This window comes from Bombina bombina, chromosome 1 (assembly GCF_027579735.1).
Source record: "Bombina bombina isolate aBomBom1 chromosome 1, aBomBom1.pri, whole genome shotgun sequence".
Lineage (NCBI taxonomy): Eukaryota > Metazoa > Chordata > Amphibia > Anura > Bombinatoridae > Bombina > Bombina bombina.
Window position 1 is genome coordinate 261043225 of NC_069499.1, and position 24209 is coordinate 261067433.

The 24209-nt window shown below is 39.2% G+C and overlaps 1 protein-coding gene across 2 annotated transcripts in view; it reads left to right on the plus strand.

The window, feature by feature from the left end:
- Nucleotides 1-23912, plus strand: part of NOVA1 (NOVA alternative splicing regulator 1) — a 134578-nt gene extending 110666 nt beyond the window's left edge. For both annotated transcript variants that reach the window (XM_053697942.1, XM_053697943.1), the window contains 3 exons: nt 7998-8164; nt 8963-9034; nt 19829-23912. In XM_053697942.1, coding sequence (XP_053553917.1) covers nt 7998-8164; nt 8963-9034; nt 19829-20836 — 1247 coding nt within the window. In that variant the 3' untranslated portion in view covers nt 20837-23912. The remainder of the gene's footprint in view (nt 1-7997; nt 8165-8962; nt 9035-19828) is intronic.
- The last annotated feature ends 297 nt before the right edge of the window (nt 23913-24209 follow it).

Consider the following 24209-nt stretch of genomic DNA (forward strand, 5'->3'; position numbering starts at 1 on the left):
CTCATTTTTATCATGAGCCTTAGGTATCAGATTGGAAATTGCCTTTCAGTAGATACCCGTTATCCTGTCTTGTTTGAAAGTTTGCGAAACTGAGTGAAATTCATCATGCATTACGCTAAAGCCCTTCCTTTAATATCCTACTATAACTAAATTCTGTATAATACTGTAACTAATTATTTCAGTTTTGTGAATTGGCAGAAACATGGCTTGCATTATGAACTGCAGTGTATCAGCTGAAAGGCAAACATACTGATAATTTTATTGTCAGTTTAGGACAGGGCTTGACAAACCCAGATGCCAGGGAGCCACTCTTCTTAAAATTATGCTCTGGTGCCCAGTTTTAGAGTCTCTGAGATACCTATGGGTGGTGTGTGTGTGTAAATATATATATATATGCATACATACATTTTTTTCTTTTTTTTATGATGCAGATAGCACATGCAATTTTAAACAACTTTTTGTAATTACATTTTCTTTGTTCTCTTGGTATCTTTTGTTGAAAAACAGGGACGTATGCTTAGGAGCCGTTTTGAAAGAATGGTATCTATTTGCAAGAGCACTAGATGGTAGCACTATTCCCTGCAATGTAATGCTCCAGACTCCCTGCTGGATAGCTCTTCAACAAAGAATACCATGTGAACAAAGCAAATTTGTTAATAAAAATAAATGGAAAACATTTTTAAAATTGTATGCCCTGTCTGAATCAAACAAGAAATTTTGGGGTTGCATAGTTGGATATTAAAGAGACTTAAATTTGCAATAGGAATATGCTGCGTGTTGTTATAATATTTTCTTGTACTGTAACTTGCAGATAACAGTGTTTAATCCCTGAAAATAAATACATAGTTAAAGGAACAATATAGTCAAAATTTAACTTTCACAGTTCGGATAGGGTATGCAATTAAAAACAAAAACTTTTCCATCTACTTCCATTATCAAATAGTTCTTTGTCTTTTTTACATAAATACTTTCTGAGGCAGCAGCTCCTTCTGAGCATGTCTAAAAGTCCACAGTGTATGCATATATGAGTCTGTGATTGGCTGATGGCTGTCATATGATACGAGGAGTCAGAAAATGGAAGCAAGTTTTGAAATTTACCATAAAAAATAAATCTACTGCTCTTGAAATTTAGAGTAAGTGCTATTGCATTGTCTTGTTATTATGCATTTGATGATTATGCAATTCTACTATATTTAATGAGGTGGCCGCAATGCTGGTGACATCATCATGCAAAACAAAAGTAAAAACACACTTTTTTCATAAGGCGGTCTCTAGGCACAAATAATAATCCATCAAAAGGCATAGAGACCTCCAAGACTCCTAATTTAAAAAATTAAAAGCCCCTCTTTAAAAGTCCCCTATTTATAAGAGGGGACTTTTTGTTTTTTTGTTTACAGAAAGATACACATACACACTATTGTTTACAACCTTATTTTTTAAATATTCATACAAATATGCACTATTTTTACACTCTTTATTGTACCATTCTCATGTGTCATGATATATGCATAAAATAATGGTATGGTGTGAATAATATATAATATATGTTGGTTTCTCACTAAAAATGGCCAGCATTAAAGGTTAGATATGTGCAACATCTAAACCTCCAAAACAGCTCAGCACAGGGGTGGAAATGGCTCAGCAGTTAAAGGGATAGGTAATCTATATTTAAGGTTTCATTTTTTATACAGAGCATTTAAACTGATTACATATTTAAAAATCAGGTCTGGAATCTAAGAATTTTTTAAGATGGTCTTTAATTGATCACTTCTGAAGATGCGCTGTAACAACTTTTTAACCCCTTAAGGACCAGCGACGTACCCTGTATGTCGCTGGCCTTTTTTTGGGACTTGATTATTTTATAGCGCGTTCTTGCCACCAACGTTAAGACTGCTCTATTCCACAAAGCCTTCTGGAGGGAGGGCATTAATAGTGTGTTCTTGCTAGACTTGTGCTATTATGTCCTGAAAAAACCCTTAACGACCAGTGACATACAGGGTACATTGTGGTCATTAAGGGGTTAATCTATCTGTGCCATTCTATTACTCCCGCCCGTGCTCTGGGTGCCTACTTTTTTTTTTGAGCTAACAGATTTAACTGTTCTCCAACTGGCGCTCAAGCTACAAAGTGCCATATGGCTAGAGCACCAAATGGAGAACAGTTCAAACTGTTATCTCACAAAAAAAGAGTTTTGAAGTGGGCGGCCAGAGCGCAGGGTATTAGAATGGCACAGATAGATTAAAACGTAAAAGCGCATCTTTATTAGAAGTGACCAATTAAAGTCCCTGTAAAATATCACTTAGATTCCGGATCTGAACATAGCAAGTTTACCATCTCTTTAAGACACTTTTAAATTCACTTCTATTTTTAAATTGACTTTATGCTTTTTATATCCTTTTTTGAAAAATAATATGCACATATCCTACACTACTAGTAGCTAGCTGGTTATTGGTGGCTTCACATATTGTCACTTGCCATTGGCTCACCAGATGTATTCCAGATGTATTCAGCTAGCTCCCAGTAGTGTATTTCTGTTCTGGAGCTGACTTAAAATATGTGTTTAATCCCTTTGCAGGGGTTAAATATACAGTTATATACAAACAATAGTGCAATAATAAAATGCTCTTTTTGCACTTTTATATCCCTTTAAAGGCAGCTCTAGAGCAGTTATGTACTACAGGTCTGTTGCTAAACACATCCAGTGAGCCAGTGATGAGAAGCATCTGTGTTTAGCTGCCAGCCATGTTCAGCTCTGGAGGGGTTAAACCATAGTCATATGCAAACAATAATGCAGTAAAAACATGTTCTTAGTCCAACACATTAGAGCATTTTCTTATTATGCTTTTATGTCTCAAGGGAAATTAAAGCAAAAAAATATATTAAATCAAATATATAAAGAAAACGTTTGATTAAAAAAACAGCAAATAACTTACTTGTTTTCTTACAAGATTAGCACTTACACATTCTCAGTGCAGCCCTGCACCCAGACAAGAGCAGAAGATTTTCAAAACCTACTTTTTCTTCTGTCAGTTCTGGGTGTTGTCCTTTCCATTTCTGAAGATAGTCTGTTGTGGGTTTTTGTTTTGTTAAAGGCCATAGAGCGTCCAATACCGTTACTCTTAGTCACTACAGTGTGAATAATAAAATGCTCTTTATTTACAGACTTCTCTTTCAATCAATATGGTTTGCACCACTATACATGACAAGTCTCAAAGGGATGGGTTGTGGCAGATTGTTTTTAAATTCCTACTCAAACTGATTGACAGTTTGAGATTATTGCTCCCCAGGGTTCAGTGCGCAAAGAAAATGTATTAGTGTTTCTGTAGGTAGTCTGGCTAAATTCATATCTTGTCCTTTTCCCATAATATATGTAATAATACAGCTCTCCATAATATACATAACAATACAGCTCATGTCAACAAATGTGTTGCTAATGACCAGGGCTTGAAACTTCCACTAGTCCTGACTGGAACTAATAAGAAACTGGAGTGGATCTTTAACATTGGTGGAATAGTACATTTTCCCTCTGGGCAAGTAATTTGTAATCCCTGACTAGTAAATTATAATGATATTTTTCCACTCCTGCTAATAACCATAGTGCTGAATTTAGATGTAAATTCTTATGTGATTTTAAATTGTTGGTGTTTTTTATTATACAGATGGTCGTCTGTAAATATATGTTTAACTCCTGCAGGTCCTGAGCAGGGCAAAGCCTATAATTGAGAGCTATGTGTGTAGTCTACTTATCACATTCTGCTCAGGGAGAGCAATGCATTGCATCTCCTAAGAGTGAGCTTATCTATTTGTGGATTAGAGCAGTGTTTTTCAACCAGTGTGCCGTGGCACACTAGTGTGCCGTGAGAGATCCTCAGCTGTGCCACGGCAGACTGACAACAGTGCGGGGGTGCTTGTGAATGAATGTCAATATGTCATGTATAGTTTGTAGGAGGCAAGACATGACAGCACAGTACAGTGTGTGTGTATATGTATATATATATATATATATATATATATATATATATATCCTGTATTAGGCTACAATGTGTGATTTTGTAAAGTTTTGGGATGGTGGTGTGCCACAGGATTTTTTTTTATGTAAAAAAGTGTGCCACGGCAAAAAAAAGGTTGCAAATCACTGGATTAGAGTATTCTATCTCTACACTTCAGTATCCCTTTAATAATATCACACCTTGCATGTTTACACAGCCAAACACACATGCTTGCTCTGTTTTTCTCAAGTAGTTGTACTGTTTTGGTGAAGTGATAGACGTGGGAAGATATCTGCTTCATTTTTCATTCTTCCCAGTTATGTGCTGAGATATTGCTATGGTGCAGCAGTCGGCAAGATGAATATGAATGCTGATGAGAAAGATCTTTCAATGGCTGATGTGACCCAATGCCTGGAGTACTCTAAATGCTCCTTTGATTAGGCTGCTCTAATTAAACTATTTACTCCATCCCAAAACCTCGATCTGGACTGACAAGTTCGTCTCTCTCTAGGTGACACTAGCTACATTTGCTTTCTGAGTGTTGTGGTTGTAAATGTTTTTCTCCATTTTGTTATTTGGAACAGCTTTACATCCCATTGGGAAAAGTGTTATATAAATATAACCGTGCACAGATACGTCAAACAGCTGAGCACCAGCTCCCTCTAGTGCCAGAAAAACTCACTACATTTGACTTATTTTTCTTTTGCATATACTGTATTCACGTGTTTCAGATACAGAACCTTTAATAGCTTGGGTAGAAACGTTATTAAATATGCATTGTTTGTCACAGTGTTGATTTGCAACAGATGTTTCTCTTTCAGTTTGAGAGACTCAGGTGAAACTGACCTGTGCAGACTAACATGTTGACGTGTGTTCAAGCCAAATACCCCTTGATTCTGCATCATGTATTAGACATAAGAGTCACACTGTTGCCTCATAATGTACATAAAGAACCATAAAGCTTCCCCTCTTCTGGTGCGCTGCTTCCTCTGCCTATCCCACCTCTCCTATACGAGCTGCCTTTTTTTCTAATTTCTATTTCTCCTCCTTTTTCTTATACATCTTCTGTATCCACTCGTTCCTTCATTCATTGCCTCCACTATCCCACTCATTAGATTCCAACTATTTTCTTCTGGTTATTTTTAACTTGCTTTCTTTTCTGTTTTTCTGTTTTTTTTTTATTTGCTTTCTTTTCTGTTCTTTGAGCTATTGAGATACTACACCCATCTTGTTATAGTTTAGCTGGGTGTTAGATACAAAGCTTTGTGGGGAGATGTGCTTTCTAGTCTTTTCTCCTAGAATGTGTATCCAAGTGTGGCTCCTGATGTGAAAGTCACATATCTGGGGGTCTGAAGCAAGATAAATATAGGTTTCACCCACTGACAGTTACACAACAGTAATTAGCCACTCAGAACAATTAGCGGGTTCCATTTGCCTGGTAATTATTACAATTAGATCTTCTTGACTATATGTGATTAGGGTTATACAGCAACATCCTTTTTTGCCGTAACTCTGCTTCAATACATGTTCATAGCCTTTTGTTTTCTTTACAAACTCTTACACTTCAGAGCATGTGGATAACCCGATTTGTCTAGAAACATTTGGTTCTTGTTGGTAAATGCAAAAGGGCTTTACTATGGGATGTAGCTGGGGAGAGTGAAATCTGATTACATATAGTCATTACAGAGAGTAGATCATCTGAATAGCAATAGTACGCTCACTATAGAAAAGAAATCGTGCTGCAAAGTAAGTTATACAATCTGGAGGTGTCAATAATATGTTACAGGATGAGCAACTGTATTACTGTCTATGGTTGTGTTAATTTAAAGGACCTTAAAGGGACATTCCAGCCAAAAAATGAATCCACATTTCAGTTTTGAATAGAAGAATTTTTGTAATATACATATTCCAATAAAAGCTATAACTGTTTCAAGAGTGTATTTAAGTATGCTCCATGCACTAGCATTTTAAACGCAGCACTTTCTCAGAGAGCCTAAGGTGCTTGTACCATCTGGTAATTACTAATTTGTTAATTGCAGACACGATACAAGTCCCACTGGCACTCCGAGCAGTTGCAGTATTTAAAATACTGGTGCAGTGAGAATATCTAGCTATGCTTCACATGCACGTGCAGAGAACATTTTTAACACTAAAACAGTGATAACTTTTACTACACGCATTTTTTGCTAATACATTTAAATATGTTTCTATTCAAAGATGTAATTCATCTATGTACAGATCAATTTTGACCGGAATGTCCCTTTAAATACAGTAGAATTTAATAATTGACCAATTAAATTTGAAATGAACAGTAGTTTTTATTCTGAAAATTTTAAAATGTAAAAAGTTAATCCAATTTTCCTCTCTCTGTATCATGAGACAATCACAACATACATATATGTATATAGTGTGCACTTTTGCACATGCTCAGTAGGATCTGGAGCCTCAGAAAGTGTGCATATAAAATAATGTGCATGTTTTGATAATGGAAATATATATATTTTTTTACAATTCCATGCGGAAACAGCTGCATTCGCAGCATAGTAAATCTACCCCTTTTTCTGAATTATGAAACTTGAATTTTGACTTTAGCTCTTTAAGACTCACAGCAACCAACTCCATAATCCACTGTTCAATAAAACATATAACAATGTATAATGTTTTCCTGCCAACATAGCAACATATACTTATACACTACTCTTTATAATGTGTTTGTGACTCCTTTATTCCCATATCTTCCCGTATAATATTCCTTAACTGCTCCTTATCACCTTACTTTTGTGTATCACTATAAGGGAGACCATAGTATCCCTTATGTATGAAGTGCACCTTCCACTGGGTGCCATTACAAACGAGGAAGTTACAGTAGTGTTTTAGTTGGGTTCCTAACAACAGTATAATAGCTAATAACTCAGTAACAGTCACCAATTACGTTCTGCTAGTAATCTTAGGCATGAAACGTAACAGTTCCCAAAGTTTGTTGATTTCTAGTTTTATAGCTGCTTGGATACCACAATTCGGACAGCACAGCTGATGCATCAATCACCTCCAAGAGTTTCAGGGGCTTTTTTATAGAAGTGAAAAGCTTTAAAAAAAACCTCATGTAAATATTCTTTGGGGCTGATTTATCAAAGTCTGGCGGACATGATACGCTGTAGCGGATCATGTCTGGCAGACAGTGCTGAATGCCGACAACATACGCTGTCGGTATTTAATATTGCACAAGCAGAACTGCTTGTGCAATGCTGACCCCTTCAGATTTGCGGTCAATCGGCCACTAGCAGGGGGTGTCAATCAAACCGATCGTATAGGATCGGGCGGATTGATGTCCGCAGCCTCAGAGGCAGCGGAACAATTAAGGAGCAGTGGTCTTAAGATAACAACATAACTGCTGTTTCTGGCGAGCCTGAAGGCTCGCACGGAAACAGGGGCATTAGGGGGTCATTCGGCCCTTGATAAATCGGCCCCTTTGACTTGTTATCTGGGATAGATTTTTGTTTTTATCTATTTGACATATTGCACGTCTATATTCTGTAAACATTTTTACTCTCTTTAAATGGGTTACAACAAAACCTCTTTGTAGGTGCAGAGTGGCAGTTTTTAAGCAAAAGTTGTGAATAAAAAGCAAGAACGTAGTTTATACCAGGGCACGTAATGTTTAAGTAGCCTGGGCTTGACCTGTAAAAAGCCTTACTTCTGCTTACATCTAAGAGCATAAGTGTTCCATAGACAGGTTGGGTTCTTGGTCAACAACTTTGTAGGGCTCTTTAAAACATGTTTTGCAGAATCCTCAATATTGTTGCTGGCTCCTAAATGTTTAAATAAAGTTGTTGAGCCCAGTGTTTAATGATTGAATGCAAATGGACACGCATAAATGTGTCTGTATCTGTTTTGTTTAGAGTTCTACACCTACTGAAATAGTATTTTTGCCCTTCAGAGTAGTTCCTTATGTTAGTACAGGAGTTCTGTAAGTGTATTTAACATGGTGTCTTTTTTTTCTTAATGTAGGTACCACAGAGCGGGTCTGTCTAATCCAGGGCACAGTAGAAGCTCTCAATGCTGTCCATGGCTTCATTGCAGAGAAAATTCGAGAGATGCCGCAGAATGTGGCCAAGACAGAACCAGTCAGCATTTTGCAACCACAAACTACGGTTAATCCTGATCGTATCAAACAGGTACATGTCACAAAATGATGGATAGTGTGAACCACATGTGGCTTTCCCATTGTTACTATCCTTTTGTAAAAGCAATTAGTTGCCATAGTAATCCTTCATCCCAGCATGAAATTCTCCTATTTCCTTTGAGGAACTATTACCTTCTGTAGGGAAGATTATGGGGTCTGTTATCTCCAAAACTATTTATTATATTAAAAACAATATTTTATAAAAGTTCTGAATCTTTCATGCTAAACGTAAACCAATAATATTCCCTTATTTACCATTTGAATAAAGAGATTGGCTCAGCCTTGAACCTTAGGGTTCTATTGATTTGAATCTGGGGAGTTGTTTTTTTCTGGGTTATTGGAAATACAAACAAATACTTTTATACTGATTTATTTAATATATCTATAAAGACAAACTTTCTGTGTTGTAATATGGTCTCTCACGTTTGTTTATGAGACCATCTCTCATTGCACAATATTGGAATTATCTCTGTGACTGTGGTGAGGGTGGGAAATGTTTGATTGATCCCCATATTGTTTTTATTTTGAAATTTGGTTCCTGTTTGTTTTTTTTTATTTTGAAGTTATTTTTTTTATATCACTAATCCGATATCATTCATCCTCCTCCACCCCTGCTCTTCCCAAGAATGCTTTTTTTTTCTCCTTATTTCCCCTCCTTTAATTTTAACCCGTTCACTGCTATGCAGGCCTGCCAATATTTGATGAGTCAACAGCACCTAGTGGCAGTGAATGGGTGAGATTGTTAAAATAGCTGATTGGATTTTGCTTCTGACCCTGCTTTGTTCTGCAGACATTGTCATCATTACCACCAGCCACCAAGCCCTCTCCATCAGACCCCATGACCATCTCCAGAGCCAGCCAGGTACAGTACCATTCTCCATGCGCCATGTAATTCCTGCAGGGCGGGGAATATCCATCACATCAGGAATCATCCACTGGGGGGAGGGGGGGAGGGGGTCTAGAAATACTGTAGTGGGGAGCAAGTTAGTTTTTAGCTTAATATACAAGCAGAGGGGAGTCAAAAAAACTAAGATATCTGCTTGTTAATCTCTTGTTAAATGTTTGTCATTAATACAGAGCTTCAGAATAATAGTAGTTAATATATAATTTAAGTGCAGAGCTATGTGAGTGTACTTGGTATACATATGTGCATATATTTTGCAAAGCATCACAAATTGTCACATCAGGACTATAAGGTTTGCATGGAATTGCTCTGTTAGGACACATGAGAGCTATGAGAATGTTTATGGCAGGATAGATAGCGTGACATGTTAGACAAGACAATGAGGCCAATTTAGCAAATGTCTTGCGGACCTGATCCGACAGTGCGGATCAGGTCCGCAAGACATCGCTGAATGCGGAGAGCAATACGCTCTCCGTATTCAGCATTGCACCAGCAGCTCACAAGAGCTGCTGGTGCAACGCTGCCCCCTGCAGACTCGCGGCCAATGGGCCGCCAGCAGGGGGTGTCAATCAACCCGATCGTACTTGATCGGGTTGAATTCCGGCAATTCCTGTGCTCCATAACTTGTGTTTCTGGCGAGTCTGAAGACTCGCCAGAAACATGGGCCGTCAAGCTCTATTTGGAGCATGATAGATAGGCCCCTATGTCAGTCTATTTAGTTTTACTCAGAATGTATGCGGCATAGAAAAGAGACACTTAAAGGGACATAATACCCATATACTAAATCACTTGAAACTGATGCAGTATAACTGTAAAAAGCTGACAGGAAAATATCACCTGAGCATCTCTATGTAAAAAAGGAAGATATTTTACCTCAAAATGTCCTCAGTTCACAAGAGTAAATGCTCTGTGAACAGTTATCATTCAGCTACTATCAGCTGCAAGTTAAAAAAACAATAACCAATAAGCTTCATCAGTGCTGAGGTCATGCTTTGCTTTACTGTGATCTCATGAGATTTCACTGGAGTCTCGCAAGATTTCATAGTGAACTTACTTAAATCGAGTACAGAAATAACATCCCTTTACAATGGGATGTGGCTACTGAGGAAATGTTTAGGTAAAATATCTTCCTTTTTTACATAGAGATGTTCAGGTGATATTTTCTAGTCAGCTTTTTACAGCTATGCTACATCTCATTTAAGTGTTTCAACATTTGGGTATCATATCCCTTTAAAGAATGGTCCACAGAGCATATTTTCATACAGTATACACCAGTGATCTGTGTGACAAAACTCTGTCACTAGAGTATTATTTTCCACTATATTTGTTTCTGTGACATTAGTGAATAACTAGTGTGATATGGGGTAATATGTATAATAGAGTGTTTATTGATGTAAGGACTGTGCAGCTATTTGCAACGAGGTTATAAACACTGATTGTCAGTAAGGTGACATAAGCAAGGTATTTATCTGTGGCATATAAGCTCTTTATTTCCATGGTGGGATGTGAGTGCTGTGCCTCTGGATGTTAGGGTTTGAGTACTGTCTTCCGGTGTCTGGAAGGGGGTATCAAAACCACATTTCCTTAAAGGGATATGAAACCTAAAACATTTATTTTGTGATTCAGACAGAGTATATCATTTTAAACATGTTTCTAATTTACTACTATTATCAAATTTGCTTTGTTCCCATGATATTATGGGGTAGATTTATTAAAAGCCAAGCGGGCATGATTCGCTATAGTGAATCATGTCCGCTCAACCTTGCTAAATGCCGACAGAATATGCTGTCGGCATTTAACAATGCACAAGCATTTCTGGTGAAATTATTGCAATGCTGCCCCCTGCTCACTGGCGGCCAATCGGTCGCTAGCAGGGGCTGTCAATCTTCCAGATCGGATTGGGATGATTTCAATGGTGGTGGACAAGTTAAGGAGCAGTGGCGGACCTGAAACGATGGGGCTCAGAAGCAGCAGCATCCACTGCTTAAGAAAAAAGGAGCCCTATGTGTTGAAGAGATATCTAGGTAGGCATCTGGAGCACCACATGACAGGAAATAGCGCTGCCATTTAGTGCTCTTGCAAATAGATAACATTCTTGCAAAACTGCTGCCATATAGTGCTCCAGAAATGGGCCGACTCCTAAGCATATGTCCCTGTTTTTAAAAAAAAGATACCAAGAGAACAAAGAAAAATTTATAATAGAAGTAAATTAGAAAGTTGTTTAAAGGGACAGTCTACACCAGAATTTGTTATTGTTTTAAAAGATCGATAATCCCTTTATTACCCATTCCCCAGTTTTGCATAACTAACACAGTTATATTAATGTACTTTTTACCTCTGTAATTATCTTGTATCTAAGCCTCTGCAAACTGCCCCTTTTTTCAGTTCTTTTGACAGACTTGCAGTTTAGCCAATCAGTGCCTGCTCCCAGATTACTTCACGTGCACGAGCACAGTGCTATCTATATGAAATATGTGAACTAACACCCTCTAGTGGTGAAAAACTGTTAAAATGCATTCTGAAAGAGGTGGGCTTCAAGGTCTAAGAAATTAGCATATGAACCTCCTAGGTTAAGCTTTCAACTAAGAATACCAAGAGAACAAAGCAAAATTGGTGATACAAGTAAATTGGAAAATTGTTTAAAAGTACATGCTCTATCTGAATCATGAAAGTTTATTTTGGCCTAGACTGTCCCTTTGAATCATAAAATAACAATTTTGGGTTTCATATCCCTTTAACAATTATCTCTGCTCTGGAATCTAAAACAGGATTTGATGTATCTTGAGTAGTGAAACTATGGTTCCTAAAATGTTAGTTCTGGCTCCAAGGTTTTTTATTCTTCTATACACATTGCCTTTATAGGGGCCGATTTAACAAATGTCAGACGGACATGAATACGCCCGACATCTGCACATATCTGATTGGAATGATTGCAGTCCGCCACCTCAGAGGTTGCGGACGAGTTAAGGAGTAATGGTCTTAAGAGCGCTGCTTCTTAACTTTTATTTCTGGCGAGCCCCGAGGCTCGCGCGGAGTAAGCAGCATCCACTACTTCATAAATATACCCCATAAAATATTTTGCTGACACTTAAAAAGAAAAACTTGTGGCTGACTCCTCATTACTCTTGGCTGGCTTTTAAGCTTCAGACAAATTTACAACCACTGATCTAAACATTGTTTGCCTGGGGATGTGTGAGCAATATGTAATTGCATGTGAGGAACATACAAATCCTGTGTATTTGTCGTGTATGTGATGGGAATACTGTATTCACGGTCAGGAGGTGAGTGCTCCGTGTTGTCTGTGTATATAGCTGGGTTACATATTGCAAACAACACAGCAACATGAGGGTATATTTTAGGTTAGCATGTGCACACATCAGCTAATATTGCCACACATAAAACAAATGAGGATTGTGGGTAAAAAAAGAAAATTAAGTAAAATGTATGTCTGCATTATGTCTAAATTCAGTAAAATTTGTTTGTGAAACTAATATCTTGGTGAAAATTTGCTGCAATATTGTAGCTTGAAAATTGTGAAATTTATAAAGATTTTTTTTACCCACCCCTCATCAGAACAACTAGTGGTGAGGTAAGCTGCAGTGAAATCAGTGGAGCTTATTGCAGTCATTCATTTCCCACCACATTCTACAATCAAAGATGCTGACACAACAAAACAAACCAATAAAAACTAACGCAAGACTCTGTAAGACAATCCACTGTAACATATGCACTCAAGAAAACATGAAAATAGTTCAAGGAATATGAGGTAAAAGAAAAAAAACAGACAGCCTCATTAATTTGATACTTCACATGGGCAGTTGTATCTTTTTAAATCCCTAATGCTGAGTTACAGTTTAGGTAAAAAAATCCGGACCATAACAGCCCAGAGCACCCACAGTCAGCACCATGTGAGATTGCCAAGACATATTCCAATCTAGACTTCTTTACCATAGCAAAACAGACGGGAATATTTAGTAATTGCACACATTTCCCACACCTATATATGATAATGGCAAGAACACTCACTGGCAGTTAGAAAAGATAAGTGGAGTCTCAATAAATTTTAATCACAGTCTAGCCTTAAAGGGACAAGGAACCCAAAATTATATTTTCATGATTTATAAAGAGCATTCAGGTTTACACCACTTTCCACTTTACTTCTCTTACCCTATTTGTTTCATTCTCTTGGTATCCTTTGTGGAAGGAACAGCAATGCATTACTGGAAGCTAGGTGAACACATCTGGTGAGCCATTGACAAAGAGGCATATACTGTATGTGCAGCCAGCAATTAACAGCTAGCTTCTTTTAGGATACCAAGAGAACAAAGCAAATTAGATAATAGACGTTCATTGGAAAGTTGTTTAAAATTGTATTATCTATCTGAATCATGAAAGTTTAATCATGACTTTACTTTTTTTAATGATGATCCCATTAGCAGCCTAACGATCATCCTTAAATCTAGCCCAATGTTTTATCCCTAAAACTGGGTGATATAAGTTTACCGATGTCTTTACAAAAGATTTAATAAGCAGCGGATTCTGCTTTATCCGCCCGTAGTTTACGGAAAAGGCAGTTAAGATCGGGGTGATTGGCACCCCCTTCTAGTGACCGATTGGCAGCGAATGTGCAAGGGACTGCATTGCACAAGCATTTCTTGTGAAATGCTTGTACAATGTTAAATGCAGACAGCGAATCATGTCCGCCCGCATTTGATAAATTTACCCCTACGTATCTGTCTGTGGGGATGTGACTATTGTTCCGTCTCTGTGTATCTGCTTGTGGGGATGTGAGTATCTTTGTCTTTATATTTGCCTGTGCAGATGTCAGCACTTTGGGGCCAATTTATTAAGCAGCGGGTGCTGCATCGACGCCCCATTGTTTCTGGTCGATTGGGATGATTTAGAGAGGTCGAGTGGACATGATTTGCTACAGCGAATCATGTCCGCTCGACCTTTGCCTTGTCTGTGCTGTAATGCAAGCCCCATATCCTTGCCTGTGCTATAATGCAAGCCCCATATCCTTGTCTGTGCTGTAATGCAAGCCCCATATCCTTGTCTATGCTGTAATGCAAGCCTAATATCCTTGTATGTGCTGTAATGCAAGCCCCATATCCTTGTCTGTGCTGTAATGCAAGCCCCATATCCTTGCCTGTGATGTAATGCAAGCCCCATATCCTTGCCTGTGCTGTAATGCAAGCCCCATATCCTTGTCTGTGCTGTAATGCAAACCCCATATCCTTGTCTGTGCTGTAATGCAAGCCCCATATCCTTGTCTGTGCTGTAATGCAAACCCCATATCCTTGCCTTTGCTGTAATGCAAGCCCCATATCCATGTCTGTGCTGTAATGCAAGCCTCATATCCTTGTCTGTGCTGTAATGCAAGCCTCATATCCTTGTCTGTGCTGTAATGCAAGCCCCATATCCTTGTCTGTGCTGTAATGCAAGCCTCATATCCTTGTCTGTGCTGTAATGCAAGCCCCATATCCATGTCTGTGCTGTAATGCAAGCCTCATATCCTTGTCTGTGCTGTAATGCAAGCCCCATATCCATGTCTGTGCTGTAATGCAAGCCTCATATCCTTGTCTGTGCTGTAATGCAAGCCTCATATCCTTGTCTGTGCTGTAATGCAAGCCCCATATCCATGTCTGTGCTGTAATGCAAGCCTCATATCCTTGTCTGTGCTGTAATGCAAGCCTCATATCCTTGTCTGTGCTGTAATGCAAGCCCCATATCCTTGTCTGTGCTGTAATGCAAGCCTCATATCCTTGTCTGTGCTGTAATGCAAGCCCCATATCCATGTCTGTGCTGTAATGCAAGCCTCATATCCTTGTCTGTGCTGTAATGCAAGCCCCATATCCATGTCTGTGCTGTAATGCAAGCCTCATATCCTTGTCTGTGCTGTAATGCAAGCCTCATATCCTTGCCTGTGCTGTAATGCAAGCCCCATATCCTTGTCTGTGCTGTGATGCAAGCCTAATATCCTTGTATTTGCTGTAATGCAAGCCCCATATCCTTGTCTGTGCTGTAATGCAAGCCCCATATCCTTGTCTGTGCTGTAATGCAAGCCCCATATCCTTGTCTGTGCTGTAATGCAAGCCCCATATCCTTGTCTGTGCTGTAATGCAAGCCTCATATCCTTGTCTGTGCTGTAATGCAAGCCCCATATCCTTGTCTGTGCTGTAATGCAAACCCCATATCCTTGTCTGTGCTGTAATGCAAGCCCCATATCCTTGTCTGTGTTGTAATGCAAGCCCCATATCCTTGTCTGTGCTGTAATGCAAGCCCCATATCCTTGTCTGTGCTGTAATGCAAGCCCCATATCCTTGCCTGTGCTGTAATGCAAGCCTCATATCCTTGTCTGTGCTGTAATGCAAGCCTCATATCCTTGTCTGTGCTGTAATGCAAACCCCATATCCTTGCCTGTGCTGTAATGCAAGCCTCATATCCTTGTCTGTGCTGTAATGCAAGCCTCATATCAATATCCTTGATTGTGTGCTTATGTGAGCTCTTTATTGATGCGTGTATGGTTATGTGAGCACTTCATACCTGTCTGTGTGCTTATCTCAACACTGTTTTCCTGTCTGTGTGCTTATGTGAGCATTATATTCTGCTCTATTAGCTTATGTGAGGACTGTATCTCTGTGTGTGTGCTTATGTGAGCACTGTATTCTTGTCTGTGTGCTTATGTGAGCACTGTATTCCTGTCTGTGTGCTTATGTGAGCACTATATACCTGTGTGTGTGCTTATATGAGCACTGTATACCTGTGTGTGTGCTTATGTGAGCACTGTATTATTTTCTGTGTGCATATGTGAGCACTGTATTCATGTCTGTGTGCTTATTTGAGCACTGTATTCCTGTATCTGTGCTTATGTGAGTACTGTATTCCTGTCTGTGTGCTTATGTGATCTCTGTATCCTTGTCTGTGTGCTTATGTGAGCAATGTATACATGTGTGTGTGTGTGCTTATGTGAGCAATGTATACATGTGTGTGTGCTTATTTGAGCACTGTATTCCTGTATCTGTGCTTATGTGAGTACTGTATTCCTGTCTGTGTGCTTATGTGAGCACTGTATACATGTGTATGTGCTGATATGAGCACTGTATACCTGTGTGTGTGCTTATGTGAGCACTGTATTCTTGTCTGTGTGCTTATGTGAACACTGTATTCTCATCTGTATGCTTTTGTGAACACTGTATTCATGTCTGTGTGCATATGTGAGCACTGTGTTCGTGTCTGTGTGCTTATGTGAGCACTTTATTCATGTCTGTTGCTAATGTGAGCACTGTATTCTTGTCTGTGTGCTTATGTGAGCACTCTAATCCTGTCTGTGTGCTTATTTGAGCACTGTATTCTTGTCTGTGTGCTTATGTGAGTACTGTATTAATGACTGTGTGCTTATGTGAGCACTGTATTCGTGCTTATGAGAGCATTGTATACCTCTGTGTGTAGTAATGTGAGCACTATATACATCTCTGTGTGGTTATGTGAGCACTGTGTACCCATCAATGAAGTAATGTATTCATGTCTGTGTGTTTATGTGAGCACTGTATTCTCGTCTGTGTGCTTTTGTGAGCACTGTATTCATGTCTGTGTGCATATGTGAGCACTGTATTTGTGCCTGTGTGCTTATGTGAGCTCTGTATTCTTGTCTTTGTGCTTATGTGAGGACTGTATTCCTGCCTGTGGTATTCTTGTATGTTTGCTTATGTGAGCACTGTATTCTTGTCTGTGTGCTTATGTGAGCACTGTATTCCTGTCTGTGTGCTTATTTGAGCACTGTATTCTTGTCTGTGTGCTTATGTGAGTACTGTATTATTGCCTGTGTGCTTATGTGATCACTGTATTCCTGTATTTGTGCTTATGAGAGCATTGTATATCTCTGTGTGTAGTAATGCAAGCACTATATACATCTCTGTGTGGTTATGTGAGCTCTGTGTACCCATCAATGTAGTAATGTAAGCACAGTATCCCTGTTTCTGTGCTCATGTGATCACTGTATACCTGTGTGTGTGCTTATGTGAGCACTGTATTATTGTCTGCTTAAGTGAGCACTGTATTCTTTCTGTGTGTTAATGTGAGCACTGTATTATTCTGGCTTTTGTGGTTATATGAGTACTGTTTTCCTGTATGTGTGCTTATATGAGCACTTTATTGCTGCCTGTTTGCTCATGTGAGTACTGTATACCTGTTTCTGTGTGTGGTTATGTGAGCACTGTATTTCTCTTGGAGTGGTTATGTGACCACTGTATTCCTCTTGGAATGGTTATGTGGGCACTGTTTACCTATGTGTACAGTAATGTAAGCACAATATCCCCGTCTGTGTGGTTATGTAGGCACTGTATTCCAACTTGGGTGGTTATGTAAGCACTGTATATTTGCCTATGTGGTTATGTGAGCATTGTATCTTTACCTGTTCAATATGAGAACTTGTCGGCACGGCTTTGCAGGGTACAGGCAGCAGACCCTGTTTGTTCGTTGCCTGTATGTACCATTACACACTCAAGCCAGTATGTAATAGAGCCCCCTGCACAAAAGAAGGGCCTACCAATCACCCCGTGCGAGTGTGTTTGCTGTGATTTCTCTCTGCCATTTCAGAGGAGGCGGAGAAGCAGTAAGCAGGCTTGCATGTACGAACCTGTCCCGCAATGGCTCAAAAGCAGCTTATGCTGCGTAGTGCATGGAGCCCTATGTGTTATCGCTGTTTCTATAGTCCAGATGCAATCTATACTGCATGAGCCAAAATGTTGCAGCTCACCACAATCCTTGTGTTTCTTGCAACACGCTGTATGTGCCGTGGGGTAATGACAAGTCACAGGCTAAAGAAATAGATGGACCTTCATATACTTCTAACTCCATGCATTTCCTTGTTAACTTAGAGGGACTGTAAAGTACAAATTAAACTTTCATGATTCGGGTAGAGTATGTGATTTTAAACAACTTTCCAGTTTGCTTCTGTTATTAAATTAGCTTTTTTTCTCTTGATGTACTTTGTTAAGAGTAAGGCTAGGTAGGCTGATAGGCGCTCAGGAGCATGCACATGTCTTGGCAGCAATGTGTGCAACATTGTTTATATCAATGTTATACTTAGATATAAATACTGCTACCAGATGTCTTAAGACACGTGCACGCTCCTGAGCTCACCCAGGATTACTCTTTCATAAAGAGAACTAAGCAAAATTGATAACAGATGTCATTTGGAAAGTAGTTTATAAACTTTAACCCTCTATCCAGTCCGTTTAAGATGAATTTTTACTTTACTGTAATTTGTCATATTTAATATAGAAAAACCAATCTGTAAAATGACCTGTTTGTCAAGCTACAGAGGTTTTTTATGTAAATTTGCTCTTATTGCATTCTGCAAGAAGCCTGGGTGACTTAGTGAATCTCATATTAGCAGCTTACATGGCAAATAACCAAGCCAAACACCTGACTCGGTACGTCAGCACTGTGTCCATGTCTGTATGGGTTGGTGAGTGATTTGAACAGAGTCTGTCACTGATAGTGTATCTGTCTGTGCTCGTATGTTAGTAATGTGTCTGTAACCTTGATGCCTATGCATGTGAGCATATGAGCACTGTTACTCTCTTCCCGGGAGCAGTGCTCATGGTGTTTGCGTGGTAGAGAGGTCTTGTAATTGTCTCCTTTACCTGCTAGTGTCTTTGATACCCAAGCTATGTAGGGTCTCCTTCTAGTAATGGTGATAGAATCACAGCATGTAGGACAGATAAATCCCCACACATCCCACCTCCCGCAGAAGGGACATCTGAGTAACCAGGCAGAGCTTATTAGATCAATCATTTCATTACAATGTTTCATTACAGTCAATTACACTCTGCGCTCTTTGGTCCTGCCAGCGATAGTGTAATTTACAGGGGTTCTCCTGCCTGTGAGCGCCTGACAAGAGTAGCTCTTGCTGCCGCTGGTCCCACCCAGACAAATCATTAAAATTGCTCATACGTAACCCTTTCAGCAAACTCCTTCTTTAGGTCCTTTGTTAGCATAAGGTTTAGATGTAACAAAAAAACAACAACTATGAAACAGATAAAAAATAAAGTTGCATTACAGTGCACTGTTTGACTTTTCTCCCTATTGGGCAGGGGCCTGTGACAAAATTATTGTTGGATTTTATTTCATTTTGTTTCCCATTGATCAAGCTTTAATCTGAAGCAACATATTATTTATAGATATATATATATATATATATATATATATATATATATATATAAATAATTTAAAATTGTGAATTTAAAGTAAAACCATATTTATTGTCTGTTGTTCAGTTTCTGAATAGTTTCTGCCTTTTGTAATTTGGGTTTGTGCCAGCAATATCCAGATAATTTATTTTATCTAGGTTTGTTTAAAGGGTTAGCCATCCTATTTGTTTTAGTCTGAATTATGTCTAGAACAAATCTGAAAATCTTGCAGATGTAGTGGAGCAGATGGATTAGTGGCCATATACTGATAAAATGAGATAGGAAGGTGACAGCCCTTTTTAAAATACAGAGACACTCACAGAGCTTTGTTTGTAAATTATAAATCTCATTTTTATATTGTTAGAAGTTATAGATATTTAGACAGCAACAAAGGTAGTTAAATTTAAGGATTTTATCTCTAACACTGTGCGTTTTAGAATATTTAGACTCTTATTAGTAACATACACCAACATTCACTTGTTTGTTTTACTATTCATGTGATTTCCATGTTTTTCTCTTCTTTTCGTTTTTTTCCCTCATCTCTCTTTGACCTCAGGTGAAGATCATCGTTCCCAACAGCACAGCTGGACTGATCATTGGCAAGGGTGGTGCCACTGTAAAGGCAGTGATGGAGCAATCAGGAGCGTGGGTGCAGCTTTCACAAAAGCCAGATGGCATTAACCTGCAGGAACGAGTGGTAACAGTGAGTGGAGAGCCTGAGCAGAACCGAAAGGCAGTGGAGCTGATTGTCCAAAAGATCCAGGAGGACCCACAGAGTGGCAGCTGCCTGAATATTAGCTACGCCAATGTCACTGGCCCTGTTGCCAACTCCAACCCTACTGGGTCCCCCTATGCCAATACTGCAGAGGTCCTCCCAACTGCTGCTGCAGCAGCAGGGCTCCTAGGACATGCAAACCTTGCCGGAGTGGCCGCATTCCCAGCTGTGCTCTCGGGCTTTACTGGAAACGATCTTGTTGCGATCACATCTGCACTCAACACTCTGGCCAGTTATGGTTATAATCTCAACACACTGGGGCTGGGTTTGAGCCAAGCAGCAGCTACTGGAGCTCTAGCAGCTGCTGCTGCCAGTGCGAATCCAGCAGCAGCTGCTGCAGCTAACCTGCTGGCTACATACGCCAGTGAAGCAACTGCAGGAGGTGGCACACCGGGGGGAGCGGCTGGGACGTTTGCACTGGGAAGCTTAGCTGCTGCCACAGCAGCTACTAATGGATATTTTGGAGCTGCTTCCCCTCTAGCAGCCAGTGCCATCCTTGGCACTGAAAAGTCAACGGACGGCTCCAAGGACGTGGTAGAAATTGCGGTACCAGAGAACCTAGTAGGCGCCATACTTGGTAAAGGTGGCAAGACATTAGTGGAGTACCAGGAGTTGACTGGAGCCAGAATACAAATATCTAAAAAGGGGGAGTTTGTCCCCGGCACCAGAAATCGCAAAGTAACCATAACAGGCACACCAGCAGCCACGCAAGCTGCACAATATCTAATTACACAACGAGTCACTTATGAGCAAGGTGTCCGGGCAGCCAATCCACAGAAAGTTGGTTAAATGCCCCCTACTCTCTTTCCCTTCCCTGGATGTTAACTTAATTGTTCCCCCTCCCTTCTTTTTATGGATGTACTGTATTTTGCAGGAGCGGTTTATATTTTATTTTTTATTTGATTTTGTTTTTGTTCTGTTATTGGCAGGGGACGTGCGCGTCGGGTTATTAATATATAATTATGCAAATGAACGCAACAGTGTTGAAAAAGCGCATCTGTAAATAATACATGTTCTGCGGATGTTACAGAGAGGGATTTTTTTAGTGTTTTTTAATTTTTTAGTTATTTTTATTTGAAGCTTTTTGACAGGTTCTCTCTCTCTCTCTCTCGTTAAAGTTTTATTGTTTACGCGTCAAGAGTAAAAGTTTTTGAAGCCTGCCATTTTACCAGCATCGTTGTAGTTGAAAATAAATCGAATGTATACATGAAGTGGCGCGTAGGGTTTTAACCCTGTGGATGCTGAAGGAGCCAGTAGCACATTGCAGAGCCACATGTTGCTGGTCCCATCAGAACCACAAGGTAATCAGTATTAGTCCTAGCTAGCGCTATAAATTAACTACTGGTTTGCTGGAAAACAGCAGGGGGTTTGGGTGGGGGAGTTACCTATTAAACAAAAGGGAGTAAATAATTTAAAGCACTGTCCAATTTCTCTCATAACTCCTGCCTGGTGTGGCAGAGTATGAGGGAAACATGTTTTGGAATAAAAAATAAAAAAAAATAGTTTTAAATTAAAACAAAAAAGATATATATATATATTATCAAAAAGCAATATAGTTGCAAAAAAGCACTGTAAAATATATATTAAAATGGTTAAAACTGTGGAAAAAAGAACCTTTTTTGGTAAGTTTACAGATCAGTGTCTTCATAACAAGCTGTATGACAAATATTCCGGCTGGCCAGGACACACTTCTGTCATCTATATCTCATTAATCCCATCAGAATTACCTTCTCTGATGGATGAAGTCTGGTTTTGTGAGGGCTGTGTCTTCTTTTTTTTTTTTATTCATTGGGTACCCCACATGTTGAAATACTTTAAAACCCCAGTCTGCCACCCTTTCTTAATATAATTAATGAGCAAATCCCATTTGTTACTGTTTCCTACAATTCTTTTCTTCAATAATATTGTGGTCACATATGTATACAGAATTCATAATGACAATGTTAATATTTTTTTCAGAATAAATGAAATACTTGAGACTTTCCCCTGTAGCCAAAAGCAGCTTGCTTTGGTATGAGAGGGTTTGTAGGACTGGGGTTTTAATTTGTCCCTGCAGTGCCTGGCCAGCCATGCACCAGTATATCATTAACATCCTCCCCTCTTAGATATAGTGCTGTGAGCGTGTTGGAATTTTTCTATGCCAAACCACGCACACACACAACAAATGAAAGTGCCAATTGTTAGCTGATGAGGTTTCTTTATCTGCAACGACTTAGTAAGGGCGTTGCCTTTTTTAAACGCTTCTGATTGTGTATCATTTTGACACTAGCGATCTTAGTGTTGTCAATCTAGATTTTACTGTGAATAGTATCTGTGATTTTTAGCTGTTTTTGATCCCTCCGGAGCAAGGCTCGACCAGTTGCCGCAGGCTCCGATAGTTGTTAACCTGCATGTTCTTTTTCTGTGGGCATCTCTATGTCGGCTTCAGTCAGTACTTCCCTGCATGCTCGTTTAGCTGAGGTAGTGTTCATTTCCGGCGTGTGTCTACCTGTCGCAGCGCAGGTTCCTCCAAAGGCCATTTTATGATTTGTTTTATTTTTAGAATAAGCCTTTTTGTTATCCAACTTGTCACCTCCTCCATGTTTCTGAGTGCCAATTAGCCAGATCATTCTGTTAACCTCTGCATTTTGGGCCACCTCAAGCCACTGAAAATGTGGCCATTCATAAACCCAGCATCTTCTCATGCTATGCATGCAGTCGTAAAAATTTAAATGGACAATGAAGTAATTTAAAAAAAAAATTAAATAAAAAAATAAAAAAAAATAGTAAATAATAATACTAAAAAAACTAAAATGCTGGCTACCTCTGGATCATCAGGCTGAGAAATCCCCAAACAACAGTTTTCCTTCCATCTCAACTTCAACCCATTGATAACGTCCATCATAACCAACTCAGTGACATTTCCGCTGCTCCTCCTGTGCAACTGATAACTGAACAATGATTGTGATGTCCTCTCGTCTGGCTTCTCTCTTTCTGAACTGTGATCTTTTGTTGTTATTATTTTTTTCTTTTTCTGTTCATTGAAGTTAAAAATGACCTTTCATCACCATGCCAGTTTAACAGTGTCAGCAATGTCCTCTCATTTGTGGGCATTGGAAACTTTGGAAAAATGATTTACCATTCCTTTCCTGCTCTGTTCTTCACTTAATTCCTCTCTTGTTCACCCATCCTATCTTCTTTACTTAGCCACTCATCATTTACCTTTTATTTTCCTTTACTCTTCACGTCTTTTTCTTGTCCATTAGGTTTCATATACCCTCCTCATTTCTTCTTCTGCATTCTTTCAGTTGCCTATTCTTTCTACTTTCACTGCCTCTGCCAACAACTATTATCACGTTCTTTCCCAATTATTTGCCCTTCATCACTTTCTCTTACCTGCCTTCTATTCTCCACCAACTCTTCACCTAGCTCCTCTCCTTTCCTGTCTCTGTTTGCTGTTTCAAACCCAACTGCCACCAAAGGGGTTTGCTCTGCACTGTTGTGCTGTGCCCCACCGTGCATTGCAGACCCCTTGGGTGGTAAGGGATCCAGCCATTCCAATCTGATGATCAAGTCAATTATTAATATAATTATTTCTTTTTCTCTCCTTCCATTCTCACAGTCTCTTTGATTACAGAAAAAAAAAAAAAAAAACATTTTCAAGAAGAGAAAACTGATATATATTAAAAAAAGGAATGATATTGCCTGTTTTTAAAATGGAAAGAGCAAAGCTGTCGTACAACTGTGTTTTAATTGGTAATGGTTATTTATCGTTAATAGTCTCTGTAGCTCTGTAAGTTTTTATGACAATACAGTGTAATAGTGGTTAGCCGATGATGCAAATATATTTACTCATATCATTATAAATGTGCTTTTTCATCATGTACCATCACTGTCTCCCGTCTCATTATTTTTCCTTGCATGTCACTAGTTTCAGTTCATTTATAATACATTAACAGTGAATAATACCTGTCAGATTTATTTTCTCCACTGTCCTGGTGTGAGCAGGTGCACCAACACAGATCAGTAGGGTCATCAGCTTATCATGCTCAAAATTTGGCATTAGAGAAAACATTGCACTTAGGGGATGCCACCCACATTATAGTTACCAGCTCACTGTGCCTTGTAGCTGGCACACATCAAACCAAACTCTGCTAGTGTTAGGTCAGCACTTATCATCTCC